The 15687-nt window shown below is 40.0% G+C and overlaps 1 protein-coding gene across 2 annotated transcripts in view; it reads right to left on the bottom strand.

Moving 5' to 3' along the window:
* The window catches only part of RAB29 (RAB29, member RAS oncogene family), a 688339-nt gene that overhangs the window by 203692 nt on the left and 468960 nt on the right, over positions 1-15687 (bottom strand). The window contains exon 4 of one of the 2 annotated variants that reach the window (XM_044076830.1): positions 14643-14764. The exons of the other annotated variant lie outside the window; for it this stretch is intronic. Coding sequence (XP_043932765.1) covers positions 14643-14764 — 122 coding nt within the window. The remainder of the gene's footprint in view (positions 1-14642; positions 14765-15687) is intronic. 2 annotated transcript variants of the gene reach the window in all.

The following is a 15687-nucleotide window of genomic DNA, read 5'->3' as shown; positions in this document are numbered from 1 at the left end:
AACTTGCTTGGCTCATTTTTCCAGAGAACCTTCTAGTCAAATAAGTAACTTGTTCGGCAATTTTTTTTTTTAATTTAACCAATTCTTGACTTTTTTGAGCATTAATGTGTAGAAAGAAAATCCTGCATAGTTTTATTCATTTTGTCTGTTCTGCTTGGGGCCTCAGCACAACATTTCTAACTGTCCTGACCATGCAGAAGTCCCTGGGTAAACACTAAAATGTCGATCCAAGGTACTAGCCACTCACATGAATGACTACTCTTCGGGTTCCCTGGTAGAGTCGCAATCACCTGCTACTGCAGGGCCTCCACAAACACTTATGGCTAGTGTCATTCCAAAAAAATGGAAAGGCAAAAAGGCCAAAAACCTTGGCATTACAGAGAAAGCTCAAACTCTAGGCTATAAGCCAACAGATGACCCAGGTGTGGTGCCACTGCAGCCCCCTGGTCCAGCAGCTCCTAGGCCTGAACTCTCTAGGACCAACTGTAGGGAGGCATCCATGGTCTCTGTCCTACCTATGAATGTTACCATGGCACCTTCAGCAAGCCTAATCTTCTGCCATCCATGTTTTTGAGGGAGATGCCCTGTCTACCTTGACTATGTAAACTACCAAAGCTGTGTTCAGACAACAGCAACCTCAGGTCACCCCTTTTAAATGGGCACCTAAACAGAAGCAAAATACTACTTTTCCTTTGCCCCCACCTCCAACTACTTCAGAGACTGAAGCCCAAGACCACATGAAAACTGCACAGGAGTTCATGGCCATTATGAAATCTAGAAAAATCTGTCATGCTTCTAGTAATGAAGTTTCCCCATTCAAAAGAAGTGGAGAGGTGGCTTTTTCAGAAAGACACAGACTCCGCTAGCTCTGAAAATGAGGAATCATCTTACTCTGGGCACTTGCCAACACAAACTTACCCGTATATTGACTCAGATGATACCTTTTCTTCCCCCATCCTGACCAATGGGTCCTCAGCATTATAGATAAGGGATACCTCATCCAGTTCAGAAAAATATTCCTTTTCGTGGGCATTCCAAAAATCACCAAAACAGCAGAAAAGCCTCTTGTATCCTATTCTTTGGGAACTACTTCACCAAAGATCCATCTAACCTGTCCCTCCAAGGCAAGATAAAAAAGGCTTCTATACAAGGATTTTTCTAGTTCCAAGATAGGATACCTGGAGGCCCATCTCGGATCTCTCAAAGCTAATGAAGTTTCTCAATATCTAAAAGTTCAGAATGCTTATGTTGCAAGAAGTACTGACCATGATTTTCCAAGATGCCTTCATTGTCACTGTAGACCTAAAAGATGCATACCTCCATGTCCACATAGGCAGTCACAGAAAGTACCTAAGATTTGTACCAAGGTTTTCACAAAATGTCTAACTCCTCTGATAGCACACTGCAGAACTCTGGGGGTCCATAATAATTAATCCTACTTAGATGGCTGTCTCATTCATGGAAAATCCACATTGGAAACTAGATGCCTTGCAGACCACTGAAGACTGCTTTCAAAAGGAAGGTCTCACCTTATATCTTCAAAAATCACAAACTCTTCCTCAAAGATCCTCTTTACGGGAGTCCTCATAGATTTGGTCCAAATGAAAGCCTTCCCTGCCCAGAACAACATTTCTTTCTTGACAGGCTATCTGACTAGTCTGCTTCCAAAGCAACTCATCCCAGCAAAGGAATTCCTGAAGATACCAGGACACATGCCATCCTGCATTCTCATGATCCCACTTGCAAAGCTGTACAAATACTTCAGTGGTTCCTGAAAAATGCTTGGGAACAGCACTCCCAGCCCCTGGAAACCCTAACTCATCTCCTTCCTTGCCTGAAAAAGGAACTCCCATGGTATAACACCACTTTAGGGATGTACCATGCCCCTTTTGGGATGTACCTTACCAGACACCTGCAGCAACTGGAAAGACCCCAAAAGTACCTCACCAAGAGGATCAAAGGGCTCAAACAGATGCCATATGCTGCCCGGTTAAAGAAACTCCAGCTCTACTCAGTGGCATACCGCCTGCTCAGAGGCGATCTGTGCCTGACGTATAAAGCCATGTCCAACCCGGAATTAATGGACATGCTGCACCTCAGAAAATCCATATCCCATCGAGCTACGTGCTCGTGAGACTTGAACCTCAGCACTGAAATAAATAGGACATGCTGGAGGGACAGATTCATAACCCAGAGGCTCCCTTCACTCTGGAATAAAATCCCAGTCCAGGTTAGGCAGAGTCCCTCATTGACTCTCTTCAAGAGGAATCTTGATGAGTGGATGGGAGATCGTAGGTTTACCCCGGGTATCACTTCTGTGTCACTGTTAGACAGAGGCACAGTATACTAACCTCGAAAAAGGGCATAGCAAAATGAATTTAAAATGGGTGGCGAAAGCCAAACACACTCTGGCTAGGCTTATAAATGCCCTAGAGCAGATAGCCTAGTATGAACCTATGAACCACCATGCAGTAGAACTCAGGGGTAGTTTCCCAAAAGCAAACAAGACCATTGCCACTGACAATTCAGACAGCCTTGGGGGCTCATTTAGCTTCCCTAACAGTGTGGTTCATTGTCTCCTCAGCAGAGAAAATTGCATATAAATCAGGAGGCATTACTAGCAGTCTACCTGCCATAAAACCATTGCAACAGAACATAAGTCCAGGGACCCAGCAGATCTGGACACAGTCCCACTATAATTAGATGCATAATCAAGGGGGAACTTCCAGAAGCCTTAGGGAAGACAAGGCAGTTTAAAAACAGCTTGAGGGTCATATTGAGATTCACCTGAAAAAACAATCATTTTCAAGGAAAGTTCCTGCAGAGATTACATCACCATCTGCATGTCCTGCTTCAAGAAGTCTGTATGTAATTTGAGGAGAATGTCCTTGCTAGAAATGCACTATGGTGGATGAAAAAGTCTTAAGCATACTGAAGCCAGAGATGCAACACATTTGGACTGTTTGCAGTAGCGGAGGGTGTGAATCTACACAAAGGAGCAGAAAGAGGCCAGGAAGCGGAGAAGCGCGTTTGCTTGAAGAGAAGGTTAGTTTGGTGGATTCTCCAGTTTTGCGGATGACGGACTGGGAAGGGACTTGCTGAGTTCTTGCACTGGTCATAAGGCCTCTTGTTAGAAAAATATATAATAGTAATATGTATGCTTAGTGCATTCGAGGTTTAAAAGGGTTACTACATTTATTCTGTTCACACTGCATGAATCTGTATTAGAAACTTAACAAGAAGCATTTCATTTCTGCTAATGTCATGAAAATAACTAGAGACACTTCATTTCTGCTAAAGTCATGAAACTTAAAGAGATATTCATTTCTGCTTATGCTATGAGAAAGTGTGCAGCTGCTAGAAGCATTGATAAAGAAAACAATAGATGCTTGAAAGTATAAACCATAGTCAGCATTACTTATACTAAAGCTAGAAATGTACCTTGAATCCAGACAAAATGTAACATGTATTAGAACAGTACAATTGAAGAATTGGAAAGTTAAAATGGGCTAAAATAAGCCCAAGGCTAGGTTGCTTTTCTCAAAATGTTTTGCAAGCTAGCAAATAATTTAACCTAGTCAGCAATAAGTCTAGTAACATTTTCTGTAGAACATACAGAAAGCTGTGTCTAACTACGTCAGCAATAGAATAGTAACATTTTCTGTGTGACTGGAAGAGAATTGTATAAGAATAACATTACTAATCACCAGTAATTCAGACAAACCTTGTGCCTACATGCTTTGTCTCCTTGCTGCAAGTAATAAAGGGTGCCTTGCTTGAACCTAATGTGAATTGGTCTTTGAAGTTTTTTCCTTTGACACCTCTTCTGTCCCCAGAAACTGTTTTTTTTCTCTAGTGACCCAAGCGGGCGGCCTGACAAATTTTTCACAGCGGCCGTCTGTTCACCTTTCAGTCGGCCAAATAGTGGACAGCACCTCTGGTGGAAGTATACCATAGGAAAAAGGGATAAATTGAGGACTACTTTATATTTATGCGAATAGAAAGAGATTTTTCTGCAACATCTTAAGGTATACCCTTTCTACGGAGCTGTTACATGTTTAAAACGTTTTGTTTGTTTTATTGGAACTATTAACTAAGTAGTTAAAGGGACAATACTGCAGAAAAGCTACATATAGTGCACAACAAGTTTACACTTGTGTTATCTGTATGTTTATTCCATATCTGTTGTGTAATGTAAATGATTTGAGAGGAGTCAACCGCCTTCCTACACGTGTACACTGAGAAGTGTGGCCTATCTATTTCAGCTCTGCTAGTAACAGGCGACATACTTGCCTATTAGACATGCTGTGCTCTGAATGTTTAATGCTGTAATAACATATTGTATTAGCATGATAATATAAAGCATGCTAGAGTATTACTCCCACTTGCAAGTGTGCATAGAGAAGCATGGCCTAATGGTGCTGCGGTAGCGTTGTCGACTCACAGCAAGACGTTGTCCCGTTCGGTTCTCAGCTAGAGCGTCTTCTGTGTGGAGGCATAAGTGAATGGGGCGTGCCTTCGTTGAAGGTTGTGCGTCAGGGCTGGTAACCTGGTACGTAAAAATCCACTACCAATCATTAGCGGACCGGAGTTCTGCTGTGGCGACCCCTAACCGGGAAAAGCCGAAAGACACAAACAAACTGTGTAAGCATGGAAACAGTGTTATAACTGCTATCTTAGGGTATAGTTCAGATATCTCACACCCACCCACAAGTGTGCACAGAGAAGCATGGCCTAATAATCAGTGTGCTTAAAAAGGAGCTGATGACATTTTTTGTCTTGTTTAAACACTGTAGTCTGATATTTTATTGTTACAAGAAGTATTTTAAATTTGTAAACTGACATTGTGGAGTTACTTGTACAATGCTACATAATTCTTTGCTAGTGTTATAAACACTGAAGTGTTTCTATTTTTTTTTTTTGTTAGTTTAAGTTATGCCTTACTTTCCCTACTAACTCTCCATTAATACAAATTTAGTACTTACCAGCATGCCCTCACACTTCCCTCCACACTCAAACCACACCACCAACAGTATCCAACCACCACTCTCTCAAAAAATGCATCTCAGACTAGGAATTCTTTGTTTTACACTCACATACCTAACCTACATCACAACAATTCATACTAACACAACATTAGAAAACACTGCATTCCATAACACATACTCACACAAAATCAAACACACCCTCAGACTTCCCTATCACTGCCACATTACTTAAAGACAACTTAATACTAAGCATATATAAGTTTCACATAACCACTTCTTATAACAGAAAAATATCACTTAGATCCAACACAGAAGTATAACACACTATTAAATATATACTGTTTATCACAAAGAAACTACTCACTTCAGGAGACATACACCCAAACCCAGGACCACTTAACACACTACTATCAACCAAACAAACCTCTGACCTATCGATACTTAATATCAACACTAGGAGTATATCTAACAAACTTCCTGACCTACATGCATTTACAGCCCACTACTCCCCAGACATACTAACCATTACTGAGACCTGGCTAAAACCAAACACCCAAGATGAGGAAATCCTTCCACCAGGCTATAATATATTAAGACAGGATAGAGTGAGCAAGAAGGGAGGTGGAATTGCTATCCTCTTTAAAAGTACACTCAGCATAAAACCCCTAAAAAAACCCTTTACCTAAATTTCAAAATGCGGAAATCTTAGGCTCAGTCCTATATATAAACAACACCAAAAAAATCAATATACTCTGCTGTTACATTCCCCCAGGAAATAACTCCCCCACCACTGAAGAAATCCTACACTGGACTACAGATAATCTTCCACACTGGTTAGCATGTAACTCTAACAACCCCACTAACCACATCAGTCTCTTTGATTTTTCCCAACTCAATCAAGAACCCACTACAGTAGATTAAAAAAAAAAAACAATCAATACTAAACTGGACACCAGTCAATTGCCCCAAACAAAACTACCAGACAGGATGCCCACCAGACACTAAGTGACCATCTCTCCACTGTCCTCCTTTGTAAATGCACAAACTTAGTTAAGCCCATAGCTTTTTAAACAAGTCAGAGATGACCGCAAACTAAATATACAAGATCGTAACTCCATTCTAAAACAATGTAACTGGGAACCACTTAAAACCCTAAGTTTAGACCAGGCTGTCAACTACTTTAATAGCACTTTCATTTATGTCCTAAATTTAGTCGCACCCATTAGGAAAGTTAGAGTTAAGACAAACTATGCTCCATGGCTAATAGGGACACAAGAGCCCTACTGAAGTCAAGAGACCAGGCTTGGAAAATGTGGAAAAGAGAAAACACTAGCCTATCCAAAGAAAACTACCAACAACTCAGAAATCAGGCCAAGAAACAAACCAAATTGGATAAACAGAATTATTTCCTTGCTGCCCAAAATAATCACTGAAAAGACCCTCAAACATTTTGGCATACTACCAACTCACTGTTAAAACCAGGTAAAACCACCACTCCAACTCCCACCTCCACCAACAATACTAAAGACATAACCTCCCAATTTAAACAACACTTTACAGAATCTATCCTGACTTTATCCTCCCAACTATCCAAAAACAAACTTTCAGATACCTCAACAAAATACCCTGATAACAACCCCTCCTTTACTCTCTCATCTGTTCCTACCTCTACTATTAAAAAACTCCTCATAAAACTGAAGCCTACCACCCTTGCTGCAGACATTCTTCCTGCTAACTTCCTAAAAGTAGGTTCTGAGTCCATTTCTTAACCTGTATCCATCCTTATCAATCGCTCTATACAGGAAGCCTACATCCCTCAACTATGGTAAGTTTCATATATTATTCCACTTCACAAAGGTGGTAATTCCTATGATTTCTCTATGATTTCTCTAATTATCGTCAAATTGCTATTCGATCCCCTCTAGCTAAACTACTTGAAAAATGTATACACTCAAGTAATGAATTTTCTAAACTCACACAATCTTCTCTCCTCCACACAACATGGCTTTCGGCAACACCATAGCACAACTGCTCCTCTCTTACTAACCTGGTAAACCAACACAAATAACTTTATATCTGCTACATTTTTAGACCTCTCAAAAGCATTTAACATGGTCTCACACTCCCTACTTCTAGACACCCTTGCCTCCCTAGCCTTTGCCCCTCTAACTATTGCCTGGTTTAAAAATTATCTGTCAGATAGGCAGCAGTCTGTCCAATGGCAAGGTATACTATCTCCTCTACTCCCAACAATCATAGGTGTACCACAAGGCTCTATATTATGTCGTCTTCTTTTCTTAACAATCTTCATACCTCCACCCACCCTGCTACACTCATACAGTATGCAAACGATTCGACTCTTATCTGCTCTGCACCCTCACTTGCCACATTACAACAACTCACTCGGGTTTCCTCTAGCTTAGTGGAAAGTTGAATTACTCAGATCCAACTTATCCCAAATCCCAGAAAGACTAAATTGGTTCTTTTCACCCCTAACAAATCTATTCCTATCTCTCTATCTTTCTCAGTCACTTCCAAAAATGGTACTATCATCACACCAAATTCCTGGGTATAGAAATTGACAAAAATCTACAGTTTGATGTCCACATTTCACAAACCATCAAAAAAGTCCATAGAAAAATGTGAACACTATACAGACACAAAAATCTTCTCTCAAAACAAGCGAGAATCTCCTTAGCCCCAAACCCATCTATTGTCCACTCTAATGTATGCAGCACCAATTCTTACCCATATTAGAAAACATGATTTTGCTAGACTTGTGACATGTTAGCACAAAATTGCCAAGTTTGCTAATAAGTGCACCTTCAGAACCCATCACTGTTAGGCTCTAAAGGAACTACAATGGCTAGAATTTCCCCAACTACTCAGTTACTATCAACTAATCATGGCCTACAATATTATGAGACATCCTGATAGAACCCCAGCACTAAGTCACCTACTCACACCCTACAAATCAAAGTGTCCTCTTCGCTCCACTGACAAATCACTCCTTTGTATCTCTAAGGCTAACAACACTGCAGGTAAAGCACTATTCTCCCATAACATAGCTAAATCCTGGAATAACCTTCCCCCTGCTTTATCTTCTGCCTCCACTATTACACTGTTCAAAAACTCACTTAAATTACACAATGAATTTCTGGCTATGTCCATGCATTACCTAACCTTCACTGTTTCTACCACCCCAGATATCTTCATATCCAATTTTTACTACTGTAATTTTTCTACAATATCAGGAATTTTATTTTCTGCTCAAGTTTCTAATAGTTATACTAGCTCATGTTAAACTTACACTAATTAATTTCTAAGTAGTCTCTGTCTGTCTCTATAGTCAGTTATAATGCTTATCAAGTGTCAATTTCTGTTTCTGTATCGAACGTTGTATTTTTTATATAGTGTCAAATTTTGTTTTTTGTATCAAAAGTTGTATATTTATCTATTGCCAATTTTTTGCTTCTGTACAGATGATCATATTGTTCAGCTATTTGTTTTTCTGTACTGGATGTGGAGCTTTTCTCCCAGGGCCTCTGCTGTAAATGGACATGTGTCCAGTTGGACTATCCTGGTAAACAAATGTAAAATAAGTAAAAAAATAAACTGCGTTCTACCCTCTGCATAGCTTTTCCAGGGAGATCTGGATGCTGGCTCAAGAAATAGGGCTAACCCTCATAACTTCTTATATTCCAGATTAGAACAATACCCTGGCAGATTCTTTAAGTATGGATCTTCTAGACCCCGATGAATGGTTATTGAAGAAAGGTCTTCCTGGAACCAACTGTACAGTGGGAAGTTCCCTTCATAGACCTGTTCGCCTCCCACCACACAAACTACAGAAGTTCTTCTCCAGAACTCAACAGACAGGACCTTGGAAAATAGATGCCTTCTCACATGGACAAACTGGTTTCCTGTATGCACTCCAGTCCTTATCCCTGATCACCAGGGTACTGACAAAAATCAGGGGGAAGAGACCACAACACTAGTTCTTCCCTTCTGCTGACACCTAGTGAGGGGAAATTCCACACCCTACTGCAGGATATACATATCTTTAGCCAAGCCAGGGGATCTGGTTTCCACCCCCACCTAGCCATCTTAAGGTTAACAGTGTGAAGGAGTGTGTTTTGACACACATAAATGCATTATAAGGGAAGCAAGGAAATCTAATACCAGGAAATCACACCTGGCAAAATGGAAAAACAATTCCACCTGGTGTCATAGCAAGAACACCAACCCTACTCAGGCAGAGATTAACTTAGTCTTGCAGTACCTGTCTGGCTTGTTTAGACAAAGATGTTTCTTTTCCAACATCAAAGTACATGCATCTGCCATATCAAATTGCCTGCATAGTGCACGCCCATCATCTTGCACCCCCACATGAAACTTTTTCCAAAAGGAATGATTCACTTTGAGTCTACCCAGAGGGAACCCCATTCCTGCATGGGATCTAAATTGTGTGTCAGAAAAAATAACTTCACCCCATTTGAAACTGTGACTACTGGCTCTCTAAAGAAGCTCACCTGGAAGACCACCTTTCTTATGGCTGTTATATCAGCTAGGAGAGTCTCACAGCTACAAGCCCTCCTGTGTAAAGGACCTTTCACTGTTTTTCACAGCAATAGGGTAACCCTCAGAACAAACCCATCATTTATGCTTAAGGTGGTATCAAAACTTACTTTAAACCATGCTATCTACCAGTCTTCTTACCAAATCCACAGAACAGAGTAGAACAAGTCATCCACTCTCCGGATGTGCGCAGGCAGATAATGTACTATCTAGACCAGAGAAAAATCTATAACAGAGCAGAATGATCACTAGCAACTTCCACAGAGGGTAAACATGGCAAGCCTGTCTCCAAACAAACCATTTCAAAATAGATAGTAAACTGCATTAATTTATGTTACTCACCCCACATAAAGGATGTACCCACTCACATTAACAACCACTCTGCTAGGCATGGGACAACTACCACTGCCTTCCTCAAAGGAGCCCCTACACAGGCTATCATAGAAGCAAGCCACATGGAAACCCATGCAAACATTTACAAAACACTAACCTAGGCAATGTCTCCAGGGCAGGAGCAGGTTTTGCTACTGCCATCATGCAAAACCTCATTTCTTAGGTTCAACACAGATGACCAAGCACCCAACTGTTAGCTTTGGGAGTCCTCCCAAGAATCAGTACTTGAACATTGACTATGAAGAACATAGTACAGTTGTGTCCCACTTTTCATAACTGTAGATATTCAAGTAGATCAGTGTTGCAGTACATGCTCCCACCATCCAACCCATATCCTATTATCATTTCTCAGGGAGCATACCTTTTAGTCTCTTTCTGAAAACTGGAAAACTACACAGTTGTGGTCCTCATCCCTTCACCAAGGTTGTGGTAATGGCCTAGAGCTGTAGCACCTCAATTTGTCTTGTAAAGATTTAGGCAGTACTATCATTCTTGTATCTTTCAAAACCAATAGTTGTAGAACAAACATTAATTGTGCACCTCTCTGTAAATGTCAGTAAGAATGAAATCATCATTCTATTTCTAAAATTAAGAGTCTGAACTGTTGGCTACCTGTTGGGTAATATTGAGTTCCTATGAATGCATTATTTATTTATTTATTTCAGTTTGCTTACCGGGGAAGTCCACTGGGCCAGTGGTGTGCCCATTTTCAGTGGAGACCTGGGGAGAAAAGCTCCAATAAGCAATATGGTTACAAAGTTTACATAATGCAATGAAAATACATACATATATGGTTAAGAAGGTTACATAAAGTGTTGGTAAATATATATAAGGTCATGCAGTCAGGTACAGGTGGATAGTTTGACACTGAAATGCAATTTTGACATAGGTAGAACAGTTAGTAGGTATTTACATTCAGAACAGTAAGTTAAGACTCACTGGACAATAAGCATCAGTGAATTACTTGATATTTACAATATATACAATACTTGGAGTTGAGAGAGAGAGAAAGAGAGAGAGAGAGATTGTTTAGTCTGAGAAAGTTAGCTAGATTTAGTTAAGAGAATAGAAAAGAGGTAATAGTGTAGAGAAGAGCAGGAGTATGGAAAGCTCAAAGGGTAAATTTGTAAGATTTTAAGTAGGGTGAAAGCAGGAACATTTACGTTTAGTGGATAGGTAAGAGAAAAGTAGGGTTTTGAAGGTTTCAGGGTTAGGTGTGGTCCTGAGCAAAGGAGGGAGAGAGTTCCATTTTTTGCCTATAGTGAAGGAGAGAAGGAGTTGGCCTGCAGGGTGTTTGGGTTTGCGGACAGAGATTAAATTTTGGTGTTCGGATTTCAGAGATCTGGTTGGGATGTATGGGGGAAGGATGTTTGTTAAGGCTGGACATTTATCTGGAAAGAATATTAGTTTGTGTGCGGTGGTTAGTTGGAGATAGTCAAGGAGGTTTGAGAGTTCCAGCCAGTTCAGAGAATGTAGGGTTAGGCAGTGGTGAGTGGAGGTTTTGGATTTAGTTGCGAATTTGGAGATTTTATTATAGCAAGTTTCGAGTTTAGAGGTGTTGGTAGAAGAAAGGTTAGTTAGTAGAGGGGCTCCATATAGTAGAGAGGGTAGAAGGTAGGTATTAGCGATAGTTTGCCTTGCGGAGTTGGAGAGAAAGTGGTTATTTCTATACAGCATGCCTAGTTTTTGATGGGTTTTCTTTATGTTTTGTTGGATGTGGATATCAAATTTAAGGTGTTCATCTATGGTAATGCCGAGGAGTTTTGCAGAAGGAACCACTTCTATGGCAGAGTTGTTTTGGCTAAGGACTGTGAAAGCATTCTTGTCAAGGGAGAAATTTCTAGAGGGAGGAAAGAGAAGTATTTTGGATTTATTGGAGTTGAGAGAGAGATGGTTGTGGTGCATCCAGTTTTCGGTAGTGGAAAAAGCTGTTTGAGTTTTACTCAGGAGTTCAGGTAGGTTGGAGGCGGTACAGACTAAGGTAGAGTCATCTGCATATTGGATAACTGTTGTATCAGGGATGACTGAGTGAAGGTTGTTAATGAAAATGTTGAAAAGCATGGGTCTGAGGATGGACCCCTGGGGAACACCGGTGGGTGTTGGCAAGAAGGAGGAAGTAGAGTTCTTCCATCTGACAGCTTGAGATCTGTCAGACAGGTAGCTGGAGAACCAGGAAAGGGTATCAGGGGAGAGATGAAGGTTGGAGAGATGAAAGAGAAGATGCTTGTGGGAAATGGTATCAAAGGCTTTGGAAAGGTCTAGCAGTATCGTGGATACAAGTAATCCAGAGTCACATGCTCGATTTACTGTGTCTAAGAAGGATAGTAAGGCGGTGCTGTGGCCAGGGTGGAAGCCATGCTGGGTAGGAGTTATGAGGTGATTTTGAGTTAAAAAAGGCATGAGTTGGTGATGGACACATTTTTCAAGTATTTTTGAAAGTGGTGAGAGAAGGGCAATTGGGTGGAAATTGGAGGTATTGTAGTTTTTGCCTCCTTTGTGGAGAGATAGAATGAAGGCAGATCGCCAGAGTTTGGGTACATAAGATTCTTTTAAAGATCTGTTAATTAGGATGCTGATAGGGAGAGCAATACCATCAGCAACAGATTTGAGGAAGGCGGAGGATAAGTTGTCAGGGGCATTTGAGCAAGGCTTTAGTTTTGATAGGAGCCTTTTTATAAAAGTAGTTGGTACAGGTTTGAGTTGGAAATTAAGCGTACTGTTATTAGGGGTGTTGTGAGTAGAGGCGAGAGAGATGGATGGATTGTTGTTGGGAAAAGATTTGGTTAGAGTAGCTATGGATTCTGTAAACAATGTGTTGAAGTGAGAGCTTAGTTCTGAGTCAGTTAAGCTAGGGTCAGGGCACGGATTATTCCTAGATCCTGGGTGGAGTAAGGAATTTATACCTTTCCAGAATTGTTTTGGGTTCTTGTTATTGTTGGATTGAAGTTTGTTGTAGTAGTTTTTTTTTGTCTGAGGTTATTTGTTTCTTTACATGGTTGTGGAGTTGGGTGCATTGAAGTAAGGTAGAAGGTATCTTATTAGCATTAGCTAAGCATGTACTGGATTATGATATGAGTCATGAATTTAAATTTAGAGTTATAGATGTACTTATGAAGAACCCTAGGGGGGCAATATTAATAATGCCTTAGAAATAAGAGAATATGATTGGATAATAAGGTTGGCTGCAGATAGGTATCCAGGGATTAATACTACTGTTAGTTTAAGACCGGTTCTAGTTAAAAAACAAATGGAATACAGATGATGAGTGTATTTTATTATTTGTGATTTTAAATGTATTTTAAGTGAATGATAATTTTTCTTTTTTTTTATTATAAATGCTATTGATTAATCGGTCGTATGATTTAGTTGGTAGGTTGTGCCACATGATTTAATTTGAGGTATTTAAATGGCATTGATGAGACTTAGTGTTAGTATTACACTGAGGAAGTGCTATGCCCGAAAGCTTTGCATTTCTTATTTTTTTTTATTAAACTGTGGATTTCTTGTGATGTCTCTTGGTCTGAGTTTTGTTCTGTATTGGACTGCTGTTTTACTTGTGGCCGAGTTAACTGCTACATTGTTCTTTTTGTTGTATTGTCTTAACACCCGTCATCTCATATCTAAATTAAAACTCCTCAGTTTATATTCCTTTTGGCACAAGGATTAGTCCTCTCATTTGCCTGTGTCTTAAGTAATAATTCAATAAAGGTGTTAAAAAATTACATTTCTCAAATGTTGCAGTTTAAATTTCTTTTCTGTAGCTGGGGTTTGGTTAACCCTAAGATAAGCAAGCTCCTTTTCATAAGTGAGTTATGATTTCAGGGTTTCAGTCCTTCATTTTGTGTAACATAATCCTAGTAAAAGTGTACATGAACCTTAAGTCCTTCCCCTGCAAAACGGCCCAAATTCTTGATCCCCCTTCATTTATGACACACTGCTCAAATGAAGTTGATTACTGAAGATCTGAGGCATCTGAAGCAGTCTTGAGTGCTTCAGATAGTCCCTGTGCAGTTACCCCATGGATACACTTGCCTCATTGTTCCCTCTGTTCCTGCTTTGAAGTACCACCTCAGTAAAAGCCCAGGGCCTTTCCATCCTATCTGTGAAGCAGTGTGGTTTTGAATTTATCTTGCACTGTATCCCCTCCTGGAAGCTGCTGCATACATGCCCTTCTCACTCCTTCCTTTTAAACTCTACTCTTCACACTTTCCCCAATACCATTTTAAAATACGACTTGCAGAGAAAATGCTGCGAACATTTACTGTACGTTAAATATCTGCATTCAAATCTAGGGCCTCAATAGCTGGGATTAGTTCACAGACAGCAAGACTGTGTATCATGCAAAAATCTACCCTCTCAGTACACATCTTACATAAAAAGTAACATATTTCTGCTGACCTGATCAGGTGTTTCAGCACAGTAGGACTGACTGACAGTTTTGCAGAATGTTACAACCAAAAACGGCAAGGTAAGGTTAACTGCAAGACATTTTCATGGGGAAGAGCAACACAAAGGAGAGTCTAGCTTAAAATGTGATGTGTGGATTCGGTTTTAAATCCAGCTTGCCGTGTATGGCTATACTGAGGCCTAACCAAAAGAAATGCTCACAATACCCATTACAATTTACTCAATCTATTCCACAGAATGTATCATGGTACAGAGATGAAAGATGGATATGCCTACCTCATTCCTTCTGTGATGTTCTTATTCTCTTTAGCAGAAGTTTCAAGCCAGCCAATAAAACCATTTTTTCTGATAAATTCATTCACTTCTTCTTTGGAGACAGCCCATGATGGCAGATCGCACTGTATATATATACAAAAAATAAACAGTAGCTCTATTAAAAAAAAAAAAAAAAAAAAAAAACATATTTAAACTATTAAAATCCAAAGCTACAGCCTACCCTTCTGGGGTTCCACCAATGAAAAAGTAAAATATACTGCTATTCACACTGTCAGATACATGGTAAATATCCTCACTAATGGAAACAAGTCTTTAGATCTCAGCTCAGTGGTAATATGCTTCAGAATTCAAACAAGTTGTCACAGTATGCTGGAAAGAAGTTGTCAAACCAGGAGGCACATCAAGAGGTTTAATGGTATGTGAAACTGCAGACTTGGGTTCAAAAGTTTGAAAGTCTACTGTGCAACTCTGATTAAGTCAATTAACTTCTTGGTCAGTAAGCTGTTAAGTGAAGAAATCAAATTCATCTGACTCTATCCAAAGTGAGCGGATTTATTTATTAGATTTGCTAACTGACTAGAGGACAGCTATGGCCTACGCACATTTCCTTTTCACAGAGTGTATTTCCTTCCATACAAAAGGAGTCCTACACTGTCAGGAAAAAAAAAAACATGACAGAGATTTCTTATTTCTTCGTTTCTGTGATGCTTCTGTTCAGTTTTACTTTCAAAACACAATGTTGAGTTGGACAGTAGAGATGGACAAGCAAGAGCTGACTCAAGCCAAGCTCTACTCAGGCTTGTGACCTGGCAAGTTAAAAAGCTGAGAGTGAACTAAGCCACAATAGCAAGTTTTTTTTTTTGTTTTATTTATTTTTGAGTCACACTTGCAGGCTAAGAGTGCTTTCTATCAGGTCCGGTCTGAATATCTAAGCATGTGGTTGGCTAAATTCCACAGAGGGTGGTGACTGCTGAAAGGAGAGAGGATTTTGCACAGAGAAAACTATTATTTGACATTATAGGTAGTGTTTACCTACGGACTATTT

Source organism: Protopterus annectens, chromosome 7.part0 (genome assembly GCF_019279795.1).
Source record: "Protopterus annectens isolate FY-2018-M chromosome 7.part0, PAN1.0, whole genome shotgun sequence".
Lineage (NCBI taxonomy): Eukaryota > Metazoa > Chordata > Ceratodontiformes > Protopteridae > Protopterus > Protopterus annectens.
The sequence above is the reverse complement of the archived record's forward strand: the minus strand, read 5'-3'. Positions and strand labels throughout refer to the sequence as shown.